This window comes from Cyprinodon variegatus, unplaced genomic scaffold (genome assembly GCF_000732505.1).
Source record: "Cyprinodon variegatus isolate N-32 unplaced genomic scaffold, C_variegatus-1.0 Scaffold127, whole genome shotgun sequence".
Classification (NCBI taxonomy): Eukaryota; Metazoa; Chordata; class Actinopteri; order Cyprinodontiformes; family Cyprinodontidae; genus Cyprinodon; species Cyprinodon variegatus.
The window spans coordinates 902,280-924,229 of record NW_015150580.1 but is presented as its reverse complement, the minus strand read 5'-3'; the positions used below and the strand labels follow the sequence as shown (position 1 = coordinate 924,229).

Below are 21,950 nucleotides of genomic sequence, written 5' to 3'. Positions count from 1 at the left end.
CCAAGCTGTGAAGCCAAGGCAAAGCAAAACTGCTCCACTAATCCATTGAAATAGCTCAATTAGGAAGCACCTGTGCACACCCCTAGGAATTCATAAATTACACTTAAGTCAGGATCTGGCCCCAGCACTCCAGAAGATTCCAAAACCCATGATTTAAAATGTAGGCCATGACCCCTTACCATTAGCCAAGCAGTAAGACACCCAAGAGGCAACACATTACACCCCCATTAGAGAATACCTAAAATAAAATGTGTTCTTTCTTAGAAAGACAGAGGATCAGATGTTTCCTGTATTTTTACATAAATAACATCAGAAAAACCACCACACCCACTATCCCAATCTCCAACATTGCAAAAGACCTTGTGCCATGTCAAGTCAGCACTCTGACTATGACCTGCCATACCAAACGTGACGGCCAATTGAAAACCAGCAGCGTACCTAGATCACTGGGTTGGGTTCACAATGGGCCTTTTTTTGGGCACCCTGAAGGGTTAATAAATATAATTCATATCAGTGAAACAAGTAGGACACACTATGTGGGAAAAGGTGATCATGTGATTATAAATAATATATATTTAAATGGGCAAGACATATGGGAAATATGCCAAATACATAAAGGGGCTAGTTATTACCCAGAGTTGTGGAGGAGAAAAAACAAAACCAATTTGTTTTTTTACAATTTATTACCCAATGTGGAACCACTGTAGTAATCTGTTTTTAGTGTATTTTTTATTTTATTGGCCCCATGTGTAAATATGGACAGTACAGAGTAGCAGAAGATTAGAAGAAACCCCTAATATATACTGAAAATGACAGTTAAAACTTTTTTTTTTCATTATACACATGTATTAATTTACGATATGTGACTTACAAATATCAAGAAAACCCTTTTCTTATGGGAATCTGGTATCCCAGAACTAATTGGATCATGGATTTATTTTGGAGTGTATCAACTCACTTATATCCGAAGGCTTAATGGCCACTTTCTTTCTTGGCCTCTTCAACTGTTTCAGAATACCAGCCATTGCGGAGATTGCAACCTAATGGAGAGAAAGGTTAAACTGATGACTGAAATGCTTTAGAGATTTGCTATCCTAATAACCCAGAGAAGCATATATCCATATTCAATCAGTTTTTAAAACCCAATAAAAAAGAGATAAATTGCATATTCTAGCAAAAGCTTGAAAAATCGATAAATAAGCTGTTGAAATGTCATTAATGTTTCAACAGTATTTTATCACTTTACCAATCTGGCTTTATAAAAAATAAAAGAAGGGTTTCCAACCCTATGAAGGTTCTCACTGATGTAATTGAAGCACTAAGCAAGCAATTACTGTGCTGTACTATGTTTGGACCTGTTGAAAGCTTTTGACATGGAATTTATCATAGAATATTATGTCAAAGGCTTTGGACATTAGATTCACAGATCACACCAAAGCTTTGTTTTTAAATAATTCAACAGAGTGCAAACAATATGTCTGACTTTGCGCTCTGACATCCAGTTATTTTGACATTGTAAAAGGAGTCCCTCAAGGCTCAGTGTTAGGGCCCTCTCCTTTAACCATTTAGATAAATGCGGTGGGACAAGGTCTCAAAGATACAGCTGGCGATCTTTATTCTGATGATTCTGTGATCTACTGTCATTCTATATCCATTGATTCAGATTTTTTGTATACCTGCAGTCTTCCTTTGACACCATTCAGTGTTAACTTTCAGAACTTGGGGAGTGGTGGCCTAGTGGTTAGGGCATAAAGCTTGGAATCCTGAGGTTCTGAGTTCAAGCCCCACTGCCACAGACTGCCACTCTGGCTCTCTGAGCAAGACCCTTAACCTCACACTGCTCCCCGGGCGCCCCACAATGGCAGCCCACTGCTCCCCAGGTTGATGGGTTAAATGCAGAGCAAAATTTTCCCAATGTGAGATCAATAAAGTTCAATTAACTTATACAGTCACTAAATGCAGGGGGGGAAAAAATGGGTATTTTGCGTATACACCTCTGCTTGTTGTCTCAACAAGAACAGCAATTTTGTCTCATTCTATAATCAACATGGCATACATATCCATGATATTTACTTTGATTTTTAAGGTCATGATGAAAGTTTGTTAAAAAAAGCTTAAGCTCAATCTATAATTCTTTTATTGAAATAAGTCACATTTCTCGTATCAGGAACCAAAACAGTGTTTGCCACCAACATGGCTGTTTTAGACTTTGGAGATAATGTGAATATGAAACCCTATTTTAGCCTTTATGCATGCTAGAAGCTGCGTATAATGGAGCATGTAAATTTATCAAAGATGGCAAAAACACTACTCACCATCTCACCTTGTACTCGTTGGTAAGCTGGCCCTCACTACATGTGCTCAGACTCTTCCACTGCTAATTGTTTAGTTATAAACATGTTCTCCATCTGGTGCCATTATACTTGTCTTGTTACTTTAGGCACAAAACAAACAATTGCTCTCTTCTCCAGTGTTCAAGCTATGCATACAGCACTGGGAAATGGTCCTTCCTTCTCAGGCCCCTCCAACAGGAAGAGAGTTTTATTAAAAGGGTTGGAGATAAGGTCTATAGCATGTGTTTGTATTATTTAAACATTTGTTCTTATCTTACTTTTTGTAATTTAAACTGTATGTTGGGACAATATTAAATCAATAATTGCTGTTGTAAATTGCTATGATCTTTTGGTTTGACAAGGGTCTCTCTTGTAAAATGAGACACTGAGTCTAAAGGGACAAACCTGTATGAATATAAACAAATACAAAAGAATTGATATAATTATATAGATCCGATATAACAGATCAGGACAAGGAACTGTAATATTACAGACTGAAATAAATTTTTGCAACAGGTTAAGGAGTTAAAGAATGTAAAAATGAATATCCCATATTGGTCTAATGAGTTATCTATTAAATGGTTACTTCCAGGAATAGTTTGGACATATTCCTACACAAACAGACTCGAGTATCACAAATATAATAGAATTTAGATATCTTATTTTAATTGGAGTGAGAGATACGTCACAGCTAAACTTGAAGTCACCTTTCTGAATCACAAACTTTCCTTTTTTGGCCAGACTTCAGCTCTGCTGTACATTTGTTTTAAGCCAGAAAGCACGCTTCTCTTTTTTGTTGTCCTTCACATTCTTTAATGTTTTTTGTTCTCTCTGAGCCACATTTTTAACTTAAAAGTTTGAGCATTGAACACTTCACTTTAGATGGATGACTGTTATATGACCTTTAAGTTTCAAACTCTTGTTTTTTACTTCCTAAAGATAAAGAATACCAGAGTATAATATTGTGAAAGATTACCTGTAGTTATCTCATGTTTATGGATGGTTCTCAGCAGTGATAAAAGATAAAAATAGTGGTAAAAAAAACTGAAGACAGTCAACATTTAAAGATATATTTTTTTAGGTCTAGTTTTTAGGTGTCACCTATGTAGTAACTTCATTAATTTATTGGATTATGCCACTTTAAATGATAGACTAACAGCCCTTAATTATGGAAGGAAGATGATTTGATTTTCCAATGTTTTACTAACATCAGATTGTGCACATCAGTATCAAGGTCCTTAACTAGGCATCCAATAGGGAGTATCCAACACAATTACTTGTTTCCAGAAGTTAACTAATTAGCAAAATTGAAGATTTGAGAAGATTAAATTAGCCAAAAACCCTGGGAGGTGATTTCAATTGAAAATCTAGAGCAAGACCTAAAAAACTGTCCTTCCTAAAAGTCGACCTCTAACCTTATCTATTTTACAAAGATTAATGGATCAAATATGGATCCAGATACACAAAGGTGGTAGGAACCTTCCCCAAAGATATACAGCTGTAACTGTCATTGAAAGAAATTACTGAAAAGTAAGGCTTACAGTATATTCATATTGAAATTGCTTTTAGCCTTTTTTTTTAATCAATGTGACATTTTCTTTATACTTCATAGCCATGCTCTACAATATCATGCCATCTCACATAAAAACACAAAAATGCAAAGTTTATTGCTGCAAAATGAAAAAATGAAAGAGTTCAAGGATCATAAATGCTCTGGCAAAGTATTATAAACTAACTTCATGGCCCATTGTTAGTAAAGACTGTAAAGAGTAAGTGCTTCACTTAAATTCACTCTACTGACATTTTTAAGTCACAGTTTATCTGCTTATAAAGATCAATTATTTTTGCTTCTGTTTAAGGACCAAGTTGTTTTTGAATTTTGGTTAAATTTAAACAAGCTACAGCCAACAGAAGTAGCAGAAGACAAAAACTTTAACTTGCATGAGAAAAATCTGCAAGCAACAAAGCAAGAATAAGTAGCTGTGCAGCAGCTGTGATCTGGCTGAGTTTGACCATCTGCTGTGCCTCTGATAAAATGCTGATGTTACAGCTTTATGCAAGATTTAACCGGCATTACTGAATTATGATCAACAGCTGTTAGGGATTGCTATTATGAAGCAAAAGCTATAAGGATATACATCGCTAGTTGTTTCTTTGGCCTTTATCCTAAAACACAGGATAAATCCAAGTTGAATTTTTAGGAGAATTATTATCGATTAGTAAACAAAGACATGGCCCAGGATTTATAGAGTTGCCCTGCATTTTCATTAACTTTGAGACATGATAGTAATGGTTTCGGTGTAAACTGAACCCTTCCATTCATTTTTTTAAAAGGAATCTACACAGTAATGGTCAAATTTACATAAAGGCTTGACATAAATAGCTACTACTGCAAAGGCAACCCACCTTATCTTTAACAAACTCTACAGAGTACAGGATGTATTTTTCAGTATGCTGCCATATCTGATTCTTAATTAATTTATATAATTTAATACCTTTTTATCAGTGTTTACAAAAAATGTGAAGGTGGCAGTCCAGGTCAGTAAAAATCAACTGAATAAATTTGTCAAACCTAAAATAAAATTAAAACTCAATATTTTTTGTAAACGTTGTCAATCATTGCGCTTTATAGCTTTCTCTTCACACACAATATCCTGTTACATAAGCTAAGATATAATCTAACATAATAAAACTTTGGGTAATGCTTTGCTTGGTGTTATTAAATCATTTTTAAGGATAAATACAATATTTGTACATTTAATGATGTTAGGATGAAAGCCAAACATCTGTGTTGAACCTGTCATAATATCTGATTTTGCATGCAAGAGCTGACCTTCAATATCTATGCTGATAAGGAACTCATGCATGAGAAAGAAAAGAACATTTATGCTTTTAGGTATCGTGTTACATCTGGAAAACTAGCACGCACTCTCACACACACGCATAAATAAAAACACTTTAGCCAACCTTATTTCCATTTTTATAACCTAAGGCAAGAGTGGATACCTGCAAACTGTTTAGATTTCATACACCATGAAGAAAAACACAATAATGAGACACACACACACAGATGCAGACCTTTCGTATGCTAATGGAGTCATGAACGAGAGTCTGTGTGAAGTAGAGGACAGCGTCAGGAGGAAGAGGATGATCATCTCGCAGGAGGAGAGCCAACAGATCTGTGGCCATGTGCTCAAACTTCCAGGGCCTGAAAAAAACAGACATACAGTGCACCCAAGCAAAACATTTTGGATGCCAAAAAAGTAATTACCTGTTAAACTACACCATATATATTCAGCTAAAAAAGTGGCACTGGGGCAAAAATAAACTCATAATAGCTAATAAGGAGTTTTCCTTAACGCTAATTTGACAGCATATCACTCATCGCTGGATCTATTTATGTCATATTGAGTTTTATTCTATAGTAATTATGCAGCATATTCAAGTAGAAGCATTACTGAAAGCCACTGAACAACAATAACGAGACTAAATTGACCTAAAAAAATCAGATATGCTTATAAACAGGCCAAGCATTTGTGAGAGTTTTAATCTGCTACTTTTTTTTTTTCTGTGGTACATAATTTAGCTGCATTTCTAATCCTACCTTTATCAAAGCTGTCGTATTTCTAGTCCTTGAATAATAATTAAATAGTTAGCTGCCTACATGGTAGCCTCATGGTAACAATCTATAAAAGAACTATCAAAAATCTTTTGAATTATTACCTTACAAAAGCCTTAAACTACTAATTTTCTAATTGAAACTTGCTGTACTGCAGTACTAATGCAAACAAAAAATTTATTTTCATTTCTCATATGCCTACTTCACTTAATTTTTGGTGATGAAATTAAAGAAACAAATTTTAAGCAATCCACAGCTTCTAAAGCAAGCATTCATTAAAAACAAGCATGTGTTTAATTTTTCTTGCTGCTGCTTTTTACGTAGCTTATTTTTTCTTTCAAAAAATAACCTGCCTGAATATTTTTCCAGGCAGTGAAAGTCAATAAAAGGATAAGAAAAAATCCAAAACTTTTGAGGCATTGACATAGACTTTGACTTTTCTTAAGTCCTCCCATAGCTACTGTAGCTTTTCTGCAGTGATAATGGCCAAAACATGTCAAAAGGATCTAAAACTCACTAATCAATTTTTAAGAAATCGCTAACAGAGGCTGTAAACTGATTATTTTCTTACTTACATCTGCATTTAGCTGTGCTTCATCGCTAACACAAAATTTAATTTTGCACTTTTACGATAATGAAGTGCTTCAGTAGTTGCCTCACTGCAAAAAATTAATTATATAAAACACATTGCTTGCTGGTTACCTAAAATTTAAGTTGATTTACACCAATATTAAAGCAGCTTTAAATTTTATGCAGCTATAATCTGAAGCAATGTCCCAGTAAACCTCAAAACAGCAAAAACACTAAATAGCTTTAACATGGCTGAAGGCCCACTTGTTTAGAGCTGCCTTTTATTATTAGTCCTCAAACAAATCCAGGTGAAAAGCTGCTCTAAATAAAATATCTTATTACACACTGACCATCTCCCTTCTTATCATGTGTGCCTGGTTAATGATTTTTGATTTTGTGTTTTGATTATGACATTTTGATGATTTTCTGTGTATTTGATTGAAGAATTTATAGCACATTGCAGCACATTTGTTCTGATGGTTTAAAGATTTGAATTGCTTTGCTGCTAAAATGTACTATATAAATACATTTTTATCCACTTACTTAATAAAATCACTGTTATTTCTTCATTAACACTAGAGGGGCTAGCATGATAAAGGTATAGTAGATGATGCTCTTTTTCCAGGTGGATCATCAAAATAAGTGGTTCTCATAATTGTCAATCATTCTGGTGATATGTTTACGTAAGGCCGTCATATGTGCTCATCACCATTTTCAATTACCGGTGGTAAGTCTGACATAGTGGAAAAATTGCAAATCTTCTTTAGGAAAGTAAGCTTGTATGAGTGATGCAAAAAGCAACTTTTAAACAGAGCGTGCACGAGGAAAAATGGGCTTGTGTAGGCTCTCACACATGTTTAATAAGCGTTCCTTCTCGGCAGCAGGTACATGGTGCATGCGCATTTTTTTTAAGTGGAGAGGGTGGGTCTTTTCAAAAATTCTAAAAAATACTCTACTATACCTTTAAGCAATAAATAATATTGCTTCAGTATTCTCTTTCTTATAAATGGGTCTCTTTCTCGACATCAAATGTCTAAATAGGCCAAAAAAAAAAGAAAAAAGAAAACTCACAAGTCTCTGTCTTCAAGGCAGTCCAAAAGGTCATTGACTAGCTTCTCATACTTCCTGTAATGAAAACAGACAACATTACCTGGGTGGGCCCCATATGAAGTACAACACCAGATAAAGATTCAGGATACTGCAACAGTTCCATACTGTAAATTGGCTGACAACCGGCAACGGACCCGAAATGTGCCCCATACATACTAAGACCCGTTCTCTCCTGTTGTGCATGCGCAATCACAGTAGTTCAAATGCGCACATGATGCGTGAATTATTATACTGTCTGCATGCTCTCACTCGCATTAAAAAACATTAAAATACATTGTTCTTTTAAGATCTTTAATGCGGTTTAAAACATATTACCGGTATATGAATGTATTTCTTACCAACCGTCTAATGAACTATACACAGTTATTAATATAGTAATTCAAAGTACCACTGTCTGCTTTGCTATTGGTGTGTTTAAACGGCTCACCATCATGTTAAAATCTGGCATGTGTTGCGGTATAAATACGGTTCAGTCAGTCATTTTAGTATCAGATGTGTTTAAGAGGAATTTTTTGCACCATTACATCTGCAAAGAGGTTTCCTAGTCTACAATTGCGTTGGGGGCCTACCATATGTCAGTGATGGAGCCCCTAAGAGGTTGTGGGCCCGTAAGAAAATGCTGTCTCTGCTTACTGATATTTACGCCATTGAAACACAGGATGTAATCAGAAGTATTAAACCATCTACCAAAAATAGCCACATTGACAGAAAATCACTAGATTTTCTGCAGTCTTTTAGATAAGTTGACTAAGGTAGGATTTAAAAAAAAAGCCTATCTTTCCGTAAAATTTTCTTCATTTACCTTTTTGTAGTTCTACTACATATAGTGTAAAAATGTTATTTTATATTTTAACATTTTCATAAATGTAGTGTAAATTAGACTAACTAAATTAAAGGAGGAAAACATCCAGTAGAACTTTTTTGTATATCCCTACCTTGCAGCCACAACATTTCTGATTCGCTGACGCTGAATTCCCTCTTTTATTTCCTCTTTGGATGGGATTTCCAAACAAGGTGCAGGATTTTTAGAATGAGCAATTTGATCGGCTATCTCAATACATTTCTCTGACACCTAAAGAAGAAAGTAACGAAAGAGACACATTTAATAAACCATAGGCAAAGTATGCCTGTTTTTATTTTTGTTGAATTTGTGGCTCACAGTAAAGTAGATCCCGATGGTGTCTTGTAGGCGGTTAATTCTGTCAATAATGTCGTCAAACAATCGACCGATGGATGGCTTCTCCAGGGTCTCTGAGTGTGATAATCCGCATCGAACCAGAGTGGGCCACACCTCTCCAATACAGTCCCAGTCCCGAGTGGTGGATGGACAGAAACCAGCTGGAGATCCCAAGAGACAGTACAGAGCACCCTGGAGGAAGAACAAGAAGAGTAACCTGCAGACAAATTCATACAAAACCATATAAAATATTTTAAAGCTGCAATAAGGTGTTATGTAAACAATGTAATAAAACAGACCCCTTATCACCACAGAAATTGGCCTTTTTATCTACAGAAATAAACGCTAGCATCTCAATGTCGGGAAATGTCATATCAGTTTCTGTATTCCTTTTTAGAACTAAGCAGTGTCTCCAGTCTAATGGCATGTTTCATGCAATATCCACACTTGCAGAACCCTTAAAGCTAAATTCTATCCTACATCTAATTGACAGATTTAGTTGCAATTTCTGTAATACAACAATGATAGCGCTTTTCAAAATTTTTATTGAAAGAAAAAGCTTGTGTACATTGATTTTATTTTTTGATACTTATTGTAATGTAGGGGGTTTATCCAAAAATGTTTGTATAAAACAATCATAGTACACAAAAAAAAAAAAAACAACAAGACAGATTATACTTCCTTCACAGAAAATAACCAACCTAATTTGGAAGAAGACAAGGAAATGTGTTTTCCCTGTTTCTTTCTAAATACTTAGAGAGAACGCTAGTCAATTAGTTGCTTATCTAAAACACTACACACCAAACTAATGCAGGAAGGGCCCATTACTATTTCATCCTAGTAGAAGAACGGCCTATTAGGGTACAGTACTCTACAGAGTGAGTGGTGGGACAGCAACAGTTGAAAAACAACATGGCAATAAAAGAAAACCCCAGTGGTCATCTAGAATATGGTTATGGAAAGTTATAAGTCTAATTATTTTTATGTCCGTAACAGAAACTAAAGTTTTAAAAACATACACAACTAGGCACCACTGGGGCTTTAAAACGCATCAACAGGTTCTCCAGAGGTGCCACCTAGTGCTCAAAGAGTGGCAAACCAGGTGAGTAGGTGTCAATGACTTTACAGTATAGTTAATTTATTTTTCATCAAGACCAAATTAGTTATGTTATTTTACTTGCAAAACTGTATTTTAGTCAAAATTGTTGTTTAAAAGATTATATCATTTGTTTGCATCCATTTTAATGGATATTTACCAGTACATGGACATTGCTGGTGAATATCCATAAACTGCTAAGAGTTCCCTCTCAAGTAATGTCTGTTATTATTGCGTCCCTGTTTTTTCAGCTTCACCTAAGGTGAGGTATATGTAATGGATGGTAACATAAGACCTACCATTAAACTCTTATTTCATTGTATCTGCACTGTGTACTTTTAGTGCCTAATAGAGTACAGACACCATTCTGGAGTCTTGGCGTTTAATTCATGGTTTGAAATTTTTATTTCCTAAATGTCATAATCTTTTCCAGAATGTCTGGCTACTACATTCACTTTTTATTTAAAGCCTAGATAGACTTAGTAAAATGTGCTGCCATGATAAAAAAAAAAATAAATAAAAATAAAAAAACAGAAAATCTTTGTGCCAAACAAACAGAACAATTATATTAGGATGAAAAGAAAAATGACTTGGTTTGTGGAATCTCTATGAGGATATATTCTAGTAGGATAAACCACACTTCAGAAACTACAGGGACAAAGAAAGAAGATAAATTCCTAATAAGAAATCCCTCTGAACTTCCTCTTTTTCTATTAAACAAGCTAGCAGTGAATAATTACCACCTGCAGGGCTGCTGTGTAAACACCTGACAAAAACACAGTGAGGTAGTAGACACCAAAAGTGCAGTAGTGTGAATTTTAGTGCATGTGTGTCTTAGCCCTCTGTTTTACTCTAGCATGGGGATGTCCAGCAAAAACAGGTGAGCAGAAAAAGACAGCTTTGCCATTAGTTATTAACATGCAAATTCATGGCAGACCTAAAGAATTACCAACCCAGTGACACTACTAAAGGCATTATTAAAGTCAGGGCACAGCTTTAAATGTTTTTAGAATTCAGCACCACGGAGAGAGACGACTCCGATGGGTCACATGCCCAACGTCTGTGTGTTCATGGTACCTTGAACTGCTGCTCTGTGCCTGCGGTATTCTGTGGAGACAGCAGTTGTAACATACGGGGAATCATGTCTCTATAGGAGAAGCTATAGGTTCCAATCGCTGCCATCAGCACACACTGCGCCCTGCTACGTACCTGCAGGAATATTTGCATTTCCACAGTTAGCTCCTATTTTATCCCAGCTTCCATGTAAAAACTGAAACCAGACGACTTTTTTTTTACCTGGCTGTACGTGCTGGTAGAAAGCAGCAGCAGATCACAGAGCAGCTCCTGATGAACCACTTTGTATTCACTACCCTCAACCACCAGTTTTCTCATCTGCTCATAAAGAAAAAAAAAGGATAAAAGAATTGAATTGTTACTACAAATAAATTCAGAAGATATATTTTTGGTCACGTGTGGGTTTCTTGGTAGGTGCTTTTAAGTGAACCTCATGCTGGAGTAAAACCCGGTCGATAAGTAGTGCTCTGATGTGCTGCTTTTTCCCAAGAAGCTGCAGAACAAAAATGATAATGGCTTTAAATCATCCTGTAAGTTACTTATTTTAAACTGACCACTAAAAAATAGAATTAGAGCCATCATTGTTCCAGCTCACCCTGTTTTCCATTGACTTCTTGACAAGTGTGAAGCTTTTCCAGCGTGAGTCAAAGTCTTTCTTGTGTGTGCCACAGAAAAACATAAGGTCACTGATTATCTGCAAACGAAATGGGGAACAGTGAGGCCTATGCATGTCTTAATTGCAATGTTAAGTTCAACTTATGCATCTGAATCAAAACTGAGTTATATGATGCTAAAGATCACCTGAAAAGTACCTTTGATGAGATATGTTCTTATAATTTAAAAGTTTTGGAATTTTTATGCAAATTTAGGATGGCAAATGATGTGTTAAGCTGACAGGCTCCCATAAGAGAATGCCTTATGTTGAAACTGAATCAAAGAGTGTCTTAAATAAAAAATAGCTAAATATTAGTTTAAGGCTGTGTAAACGTACAGAACAGTTTTTCTGCAGATTTTAAATGCTTAATCTTTTTTTCCTTAAACTTCCAAGATGTGTCGCATTAAACAGTCTCAGGTTTTATATTGGAAAAACCTCTAATTTTAACAGCCGTTTGACATCCCTCTAAAGTGATTGTGACAGCAACAAGGACAGGATCAGGCACCTTAATGATGACAAAGAGGGATTTTGTATCATCCTCTGAGTACTCCAGGATGTGATCTGGATTAAAGAAAGTAGATAAGAGTTCGCACTGCAGTAAGAAACAGGAGGGTTTTTAAGTGAAAATCTACACTCACGAAGCAGCAATCTCATGGTCTGGCAGATGGACACTCTGTAGTTTTCCCATGAATCATCTGAAGGGGGGAGAAGACACAGATGTATAGATGCAGAATGCAGAATGAGCTGCCCTTATCGCCCACTGACACTGATGGTGCTTTTGATCGTGCTCTATGTGGCTGTTTTCTTACCGTACTCTACTCCTACGTGCAGCTTGATCTCCCCCAGGTTCACCATGGAGGGCACCCTGAGAAAAGGCCAATCGTGAGACAAGCCAGCAGATAAATATGTGTTTCCGTATTATTAGTGTGCACAGCTGCAGCCTCACAGGTCAGGGACGTGCACTCCATCCAATGGGGGCAGCATGCTCCCAGCCCCGAGAAGGCAGTGCTGCACGATGGCGAGGCTCTGCCACAACTCCTCCCTGTAATAGAAACACTAGATCTCAATCTTTCCACTGCAGTATGTGATTGGCAAAACTACAATATCTTTTCAACATTTTGGGCTGCTTAATTCATCATTACTTGCTGAGTTTTCTTGATGAAGGAGTCAGGACGGATGGTTAAAACATACATATAGTATCTTTTGGTGTGGGAAAAAACTCATCCATCAAAGGGCCACAGTTCTGTTTATTTTGCTTGTATGTGAGTAGGTGCTGGATTTTGCCTATGGAGCTGAAAGTTAAACTAAAGACTGCACACCTGGTCATTGGCTGATCTCCAGACACGTGGCCTTTGATTCGATGCAGCTGGGGAAGCAAGAGCGACGACAACAGCTGGCAAACAAAGTTTTTCTCCTCCTGGCACGGAACATGCCAACACACACCCAAAGCTGCCACATCTCCAGCTCGGCCCCAATCCTGCAGGAAGAGACCCAGTGAACTATACAGATTCTGTGCCACTTTTTCTTTCCACTGGAACAACTGGCAGGCAAACCAGCACAACCAGTTAACCTCAAAACCACAGACATGGTACATCTACTGAGGATTTAAATGTTTTAAACAGATGAAATGGAAAAGAACACCTCTAATAGACGAAGAAAACAACACCAAAAATCGAATTGGCGACGCTTTTAGGAATTAAAAAACTAAATTAAGAATAGGATTAAATCGAATTGAAAAAGGTATTAGATGCATTAGATGAATCATAGATACGTAACGGGCAGTTAGAGAAACAGTTACTATTTCTGCACAAATACAACAAAAATATTTGCACATTTATTAAGAACCAGGGATAAAAATCATTGGAAGAGAAGAAAATTGAGATCAACTTAAGTTCTGTCACAAACCGATCAACTATTTTCACTGTTCCTTTATGTTCATATTGGTTCATTAATATGTTCCTGCATACCATTACTTTAATTTAAGTCTAATGCTCCTCTTTCTTTTTTTAATAAAATAAATAACTAATGTTGAGTTCAGTCGGGGGAAACATTTCAGCTTTTGCTCTTGTAAAAAAACGAATGATGTCCTACTAAACGCTATTTTCCAAAAAAGAAAAAAAAAGCAGAAAGAATAAAACTGCATCTCGAACAGAGGAGAAAATAGATGCAAAAACACCATAATTCCTTATGTGTAAAGAGTTTCTGAGAAACTGAGGGGGATTTTCGTAAAACCCAAAATTTCGTATTGAAACGTTTAAAAAAAAAAAAAAAACCACTGGAGTTTGTTTTCTTTGTTTGAAGATGTTTCGTTTCCTGTCCAGGAAACTTTTTCAATTCTAAATGTCTGGATTACCATTGAGTTCAAAGCTTAAAAAAATAACTTTAGGAGAAGAAAAAAAAAGGGATATAGTAAAATATTGATCCTCTTTGATTCTTACAAGAAAAATAAAATAACGAGGGGCAAACAGAGCAGGTAAAAGCAGGTGTCTCTCTCACCTCTGTATGAAAAAGGAAAGAAAAACTTCCCAAATCTATCATCATATAGGCATATGAACATTCTCTATATGGTCTGGTTTGAAATGCAGCACAGACTCTTTTTTTTTTATTTTTATGACTTTCTATAATCTGTCCAAGTCAAATGTAGGAGATTGTTTTAATCTATGTATAGCACAGAGACAGACGTGAAAAAAAATGTGTGCAGATCTGCCCACCCTGCCTATAGTCAGAGCCTCCATATACGCAGTCAGTTTGACATGGAAAAAATCGCATCGGAGATTAAAAAAGTTTTACGCAACAGGTATGTTCTGGCTTTCACTCTAGTGTGAGCTGACAAAGACTCCTGCCGGTGTGGAAATGTTTTCAGAAAAGCTGAGCTAAAGTCTGACTGCCTCTTACCTATGCTTGTTTTGAGGTTGCCATGACTTGACTGAGAATTTGCAATGATATGTCATGTTTCTTATATTGAAGTTGTTAAAGAGAAATCAGAATAAACATAATCTCTTTAGCACAAAGCTGTACAAAACAAAAAACAAAGATCAAAAACCGGGCAAAAACATATAATTGCATCATCTCTCACAATATTTAAAAAAATGCTCTGTAGTTATACTGTAAATAAGTTATCTTAAAGTCTCTTTAGGTTTGCCATCTTTTTTCTTTTGATGCCTTCAGCTTTCTGTAACTCCTTTATGTTTTTCAACCCTCGTAACAATGGTTCAATGGTTCTTCAGGGATTCTGAAAGTCTTTCAAATTATTTACTGTGGAATTCGGCTGTTTTTTTACCTATTTACTACCCATTGTGTCAGACAATAACAGCATATTGTGCTGAGTAGGTTATCAAAAGAAACAAATCAATATAAGAAATAAACAGATGTCTCAAGCTTTAAAACGGTGAGAATTTATTGTCCTTCTGTAGCAACAACAAAAAACACATAAAAGATCTAATAAATGTCAAGTAACTCAAAGCTTTTTTGAAAATCACTTTGCTCTTACTGAAGTGCTACAGTATTTCATGTGAGTCATTTTGTATGATCTATGTTTTTCTTTTATATATGTGACAGGCTGCTAGAAAACTGCCTAAAGATTCTATTTAAATTTTTTTCTATGTGGGAGCAGATTCGTAACCTTAATCTGCAAGCCTTTCTAAGCCTTAATAGCTCACGAGTCAGAGTTTAAGTGGTGAAAATAAAACATTCCTCTCAAAGAAGTCAACCTGATACAAGGATAAAAAATCATAGAGCTTGATAAGACACTTATCAAAATAATTTCAAATAGAACAAGAAGGTTGTGTTATTTAAAAGCTAAGTCTAAAGATCATGTTAACGTATCATTATGTTTTCCCATTGTTTTGATGTTTGATTTACTAATCTTTAAATTTCCAAAGTACTTAAATCAATCAACAATCCATCTATGATTCCAGCTTCAGTATTTTAATGACCCAATTTCAGCCAAGAATATTTGGAAGAAAATTCTATTTAATAGCCGTTTAGTCTCTAAAGGATGTATTTGTCTTTAGTTTTTACTATTAGATAATGATGGTTGTCATAGTGTTGTTCTTTTTCTGTGATTTGCAAAAGTTTGAGTGTGTTTTTACCCGAATGGGGAGGTCGGTATTAAAGCCCCTAGAGGTACTGCGGTACTCGGTGGGATAGATGAGAGACAGTGACCGGAGTGTGTGCTCCAACAGGCTGCAAGCAAGTGTGTAGGCCTGCTTACAGCGAAGCCTCAAACACACATGCAGGATGCGCTCCAGCTCCCCCTGGTATTTAAGCAGCTGTTCACCATCCACACGGATTACCTAAACACAGCACAGACGCACGCACACATAGGAGAGAACATTCAATTCATTGGAGAGATGCGCCTTAAATTTTGAATATCTCCGGTAAATCACTGCGTCTGGCTTGCTCAGCCTCGCGTTTTGCTCCAAGGAGTAATAAAAAATACTTGAAAGAGTGTCAATATGTTCTGGTTAACGACAAAGCGCTCTGATATTTATGACCTTGAACAGTGCACACAGTAAGAAATGTCTTTTGGCAAGTCATTTTCCTTTTATAATATCCTTTCTATAATCCTAAAATGACTGTTCAACTCTTTTTCTCAGAAAAAAAAATGTTAAAATGGTGCCAAGCATCTGTTTTCTTGTTATTTTGAGAATGAATACAAATTCCTAGGATAGAGAGACAATAGGTAAATGTGCTTAAACTGCTTTAATAGAGTCCTCTCACCTCAGAGAGCAGCTGGAGTTTCCACAGAAGCTCCTTGTCCAGCTCATCTTCGTTCCGCAACTCCACATCTACACTCACACAGATTAAAGCACAAAGTGATTTTTTCATTTCCCTCAAATATTTAATTCTTCATGCAAATATTGGCATAATCCTGGGTGTCATTTCTTTTGGATCAGTTAAGTATTTTATCCTTTCATTAAAAATTGGTTTTACATTTACTAATCAAATTACAATTAATTATCGGTTGTAGCAGACTTTAAAACCCTTGAACTGCCTGGTCAACCAAATGAATGATCATTTGCATAGGAAAATGCAGGCTGGAGTTGGCCAAGGCAGATAAAAGGTTAAAAGGACACTAAAACTATTATGTCAAATTTGTTTTTTCATTGGTAGATATGTAAATGTATCTGTTACTAAATTTGCTAAATTATTATTATATACTATTATAAACTATTATTATTGTTTTTTGGATTAATCAAGGTTGGCATGCATGCATACCAATTTAAGCTCCTTTGCTAATCTTCATTCAAAATTATGGGCTTAAATTTTTTTAATTAAGAATGAACCCTCACTGTCCTATCATCATTTTTATAGGTTTCATTTTCTAGATCAGGGGTCTTCAATGTTTTCCAGGCCAAGGAACCCCAAACAACGGTGAGATGTAGCAGTGACCCCCTAATTATATATAGATTGTATAAAATTGTGTTATATCAAACTGGTTCTATATCAATCTATTGCACATGAAGTCATGTAATGAAAGTAATTTCTCCCTTGGATTATTAAAGTATTTCTGATTCTGATTCCTCATTATTGGAACAGGTGTTGTGAATGAAAAGGTGCCCAGCTTGAAAGAGCTCCTGTACGTCACTGAATGTGTGCATTGATGACTAAAAGACATCTTCTGCCTCCATTGATCTGTTTACTACAGTGTCTTGCATTCATGTTAATGTGTATTTAATAACGTTTCAACTAGTGGAAAAAATTGCAGGGGGGAATATAAAAATAAAAACAATCTCATTAACCAAAACTTTCACAACCCTCATGCAGTACCTCTGTGGACCCCATAGGGGGCGCGGACCCCCTGTTGAAGACATCCTTTCTAAATTTTTAATTTTGTCAAACTTCTCTTAGATTTTCACAGCTTTAAATCTAATGTAGTTGATTGGCTCATGGTTTGAAGCATATAGACAAGGAGCCCTCTGTGTTTAAAGAGTCTGAATTATTGAGGCTAGCACGGGAAGATCTTTGCTTTTTTTATTAAACAAATCTGGAGAAAAAAAAGGTTATGAATTGTGTCGCTGAAAACACTATTTAAAAATGACACCAGCTAAAATCTCCTTTGAAAAAAAAATATTATACTATAAAAAATATTGATTTATATAAAGCTTCTACATAAACACTATAAAATAACTTTTTTTCTTTTTCAAATTTCCACTTCTGAAATAATTTATTTTTTTATTTCTATAATGCTGCAATAATATCCTCTCTACAGAACCAGTTAGGTTAATTTGCATGCTTTAGGTTACAGAAAACTATAAAAACACAGGAAGAAGTATATGCTAATGTTTGGGTACTTTTTTGGTTAGTTGGATTTCAAGGTTATTTTAGATCTTAATTAAAACTAAAATATTGCACCTAAAAAAAAAGGCAGCCAAACCATTTTAGATAACCAATTAATCATTTTAAGGTATGGGGAAAGAAAAAAGAGAAACTTGAAAACATAGACTTGGATTTTTAATCAACTACAGGCTTTGATTGCTTCCTTTAGTCTGAAAAGCTACATTGAAAATGTTTTTGTGAAAACTGTCAGTTAGACTGGCCCATGATTAAAACAGCTTTGACATAAAAAGTGATGAAGAATTTTCCTAATGGATGCCAATACCTATAAACTACGGTAAGACGTTCAGATTTGCAAAATGAGAATGGCTTTAATTAGAAATTCTTTAATAAAAAGCACAGCTGATTACGGTACTTACTGTATGTGCATGGAAATAACTTATGCTGTTTTGGTTTATAGATGGTGTACTTTGCCGGCCAAGTCAACCAAGAGTTTATAGGTCTTAAAATGTGTTTACTTTGCAGACCAATTTATAGTATTAGCTGCTAAAAACTCAAATGATGGCTTATTTGATCTTATATGGGCCATAAATTTTAATGTGGAGCAGCCTTAATGCCTTTTTTCAGCTTTGATGTATAATTGAAGAAACTCTACTATAAACCCATTCATACTGTAGCTCAACGAAGCCCTTAGATAGTGTTCATGTATGCCGCATCACATCCTCTTTACGCACAGATCTATTCTACACACTGTGGTACTGACTGTCAGTAATGAGGGAAATGATGGTGCAGCAGTGAGGGACAAACAGACGGAGAGACTCAGCAGGGTGACACTGCAAACAGAAAAACATGCAAAAAGCATCCAGATATACAAAATGATACATATTTAGAGACATTCATGCAGAGACAATGAATGTGAACTGGGCAACATTAGGAAATTAGGACTAAAGCAATGTGCATTAGATTTATGAATAAAAAAAGGATGAGGGATATATTACCTTTGCTGCAGCCCGGCACATGTCAGCCACCATCCTGCCAGACACACACGTCTCAAAGATGTTGGAGGTGGCAAAGTTATACAGCTTCTGCAAAGCAACCTGATCAAACGACATTTTAATGAAATATCAGATAACTTGTAAACACTGTGAGCACACACTCATTTTTTCTCCCAATTTTTTTTCGTGCAGGCAATTAGTTTTCACTGCATTATTAATACAAAAAGGTTAAACTTTCCATAATTTTTTTCTCTCTCATTCAATTTTTTTGTGGACTCTGAAGTTCTTATTTTCAATAATTTCTATTTTAGATTTAATTTATCTTACAAATTTGTAAGATTTAATCCAACAGGCTACACTTTATAATTCTCTCCAGACTGTTTGTCATAAAAAAGAAAATATTACCATCACGCTAAGACTACTTATGCCTCGTTCAGCATAGCTAATTAGATTTAGTCATACTGAACAGTAACTTTAAGTACATATGACATATATTACGATTAGCCTCTTACTGTATACAGTCTTCTATTGCAGGCCTCCCACACTTCTTTAGACTGTTACCCCAAAAATAAAAATGCAACACAGTGACAACCCCCTTAAGAGACATATAATTGCTTCCCACTATGGTCATTTCTGTATATAAAATGAAGTATATGTTCTTATTTCAAATAAAATATATATTTAAAAGTCCTAAATTTATCATTTAAAGGCATTTTTTAATTATTAGATGGGCATTTATTTATTTAGTTGTATACTTTTCAATTTACTGGTATATTTAATTTTGAATAAATGGAATGGAATAAATACATTAATGTAACATCTGCATATTTTATGGTATCTTTGTTTTTTTAATGCGCCCTTCTGGGATTGCCTTCTAATGATAGTTAAAACCATCTCTACTTTGGGAGCCCTTGTTCTAATGCTTGAAGGAGATGTAAGTCCTGAGAATACCAGGAGTCATACTTCCGAATGCAGTGGTGTCAAAAGTACACAATTTTTTTTTTACTTAAGTAGGAGTATAGATACTGCAGTTTAAGAACACTCTGGTAAAAGTTAAAGTATCAACTTGACCTCTTTACTCAAGTAAAAGGGAAAAAGTATGCGCTCCAAAAGCTATTTAGAGTATAAAAGTATAAAGTAACCTTTAAAAAAAACAGCCAGATGTCACTATATGAATTAAATGTTCAGTTTAAGGCCAAGGATGAGGGAGGTCTTGTTGGCCTGCGTCTCCATCTCCCAATACGGTCTCGTCTTTGTCCGACCTTTCAGACATTTTAACATCTTTTTCTGAATCCAATATTGTAGTATGGCATAGACAAGAACATAGACAAGAACACCTGCTTGCCTCTGATGATTTCCTTTAGCTAACCAATTAGTGTTTGTGTTATATGACTCATCAAATTACACTAGTTTTCATTGGATGTGGATGGTGCCAATGATCTACATTGGATGGCGCACATGACGTGAAATTAATATTTTTAAACGTTAAACGGAAGTGAGGAGTAATGAATAATGTTTGTTTTAAAAATGTAACTAATAGAAAATACGGATACTTGTGTGAAAATGTAATGAGTAGAAGTCAGAAGTAGGAAGAAAAATAAGTAATGGAGTAAAGTATAGATACCTAGAAAGTGTACTTAAGTACAGTAATTAAGTATTTGTACTTCGTTACTTGACACCTCTGTCCCAATGTTACCAATATGTCTGCACCTAGTCCTATCAAATCTGTCTGCACTCAGTTGAATTAATATAACGAAAACAAAACTCAAGAAAGGATTACTTATTTTTTTTTTATATTAGTCTAATTAAAAGATGTCAGCGCAAACATGATTATATTGCAAATATAGTCATATAATATGCATAAATAAACATATTATGTCAAAAATACAACTGAGTGCACTCATTTTTATGGCTGTTGAGAAAAAAAATGCTAAGTATTATGATAATGTTGTATGCCATGGTCCAACACATTAAATTTAACCATTTTTAAAACAATTTTTCTTTAGTTTTTTCTCTGTTCTTTTTTTTTCTTAACTTTTGAATTGAAATAATTACTTTGCTTTTGCTGATATTGCTTTTACACTTGACAGATTTTAGTTTCTTCAGTTGGCTCTCAAATCAATAGTAGTCCATCTGGACTTACTTAGATTGGCTCTATTTTTCAGAATCTTTAATCTACATGAATATTCCCACTAGCAGATTTTGGTTTTGCTTTTTTATTTTTAATGTGAAGAGCACAATATTTTTTACTTCAATATTTTCTTCTATAATAATAGGATTAAGTTTTGAAACCAAAAAGTTTGTTGGTTTTTTTCTTTTTTTTCCCTCACAAATCCTGACTTAGACCTAAACCTTTTATATGAGAAGTTTATTCTGGACAACTTTCTTAGCCTGCAACCCTCCGAAAATGTTTTGCAACTTAATGTAAAATATTTATATATATATATATATATATATATAAAAACCTGAGAGAAAGCGGCCTTTATGGTACCTCTCACAATGGGGCATTTTCCGGAATATTTACAAATATTTACCATCAACATCACATGCTAGCTATTTAATATGTTAATAGGTAATGAATTTCAACTTTTCACAAATCAAGCAAAAACCTTTCAGAGAATATAACGGAGAACAAATGTTAATAAAATATCCCACCACTCACTGCAAGAAGTTTGCTTTCAAGAATCTGAAACTAAAAACAGACCTTTTAAAGGTCACAGCACACTGAAGGGTTGTTATCATTGAGAAATGTGTGTATCAGTGTAATTCTGCACTACCTTATAGATTTCTATGGAGCACTGTGTTAGGATCGTACTAACGGTGGAGGACAGTCCCAGCTCCACCAGGCTCTCCAGATGAGTCTGGGTATCCGTCTCTGTCTCATCTCTCGTCTGCTCAAGAGTGCTGCTGTCTATCAAAGCAAAACATCTGCACGAGCACACGCACACACGCACAAAAACACACACCTAAAACACTTGTCTGTGATGAAAATGTCAACAACGATATGATTAAAAAGCACACACACGTACAAAAAAAAAAGTC

At 35.3% G+C, this 21,950-nt stretch overlaps 1 protein-coding gene across 1 annotated transcript in view; it reads right to left on the bottom strand.

The window, feature by feature from the left end:
- The window catches only part of LOC107085524 (proteasome activator complex subunit 4B-like), a 60,182-nt gene that overhangs the window by 20,898 nt on the left and 17,334 nt on the right, over window positions 1-21,950 (bottom strand). Inside the window, exons 15-33 of the mRNA XM_015375884.1 lie at window positions 21,686-21,836; window positions 18,912-19,010; window positions 18,677-18,746; window positions 16,357-16,424; window positions 15,726-15,929; window positions 12,954-13,111; window positions 12,581-12,676; window positions 12,444-12,499; window positions 12,273-12,329; window positions 12,140-12,195; window positions 11,575-11,673; window positions 11,410-11,472; window positions 11,202-11,297; window positions 10,983-11,114; window positions 8,792-9,001; window positions 8,568-8,704; window positions 7,594-7,647; window positions 5,412-5,541; window positions 959-1,040 (exon numbers count right to left, since the gene is read on the bottom strand). Of these exons, the coding sequence (XP_015231370.1) occupies window positions 959-1,040; window positions 5,412-5,541; window positions 7,594-7,647; window positions 8,568-8,704; window positions 8,792-9,001; window positions 10,983-11,114; window positions 11,202-11,297; window positions 11,410-11,472; window positions 11,575-11,673; window positions 12,140-12,195; window positions 12,273-12,329; window positions 12,444-12,499; window positions 12,581-12,676; window positions 12,954-13,111; window positions 15,726-15,929; window positions 16,357-16,424; window positions 18,677-18,746; window positions 18,912-19,010; window positions 21,686-21,836 (2,018 nt within the window). The remainder of the gene's footprint in view (window positions 1-958; window positions 1,041-5,411; window positions 5,542-7,593; window positions 7,648-8,567; window positions 8,705-8,791; window positions 9,002-10,982; window positions 11,115-11,201; window positions 11,298-11,409; window positions 11,473-11,574; window positions 11,674-12,139; window positions 12,196-12,272; window positions 12,330-12,443; window positions 12,500-12,580; window positions 12,677-12,953; window positions 13,112-15,725; window positions 15,930-16,356; window positions 16,425-18,676; window positions 18,747-18,911; window positions 19,011-21,685; window positions 21,837-21,950) is intronic.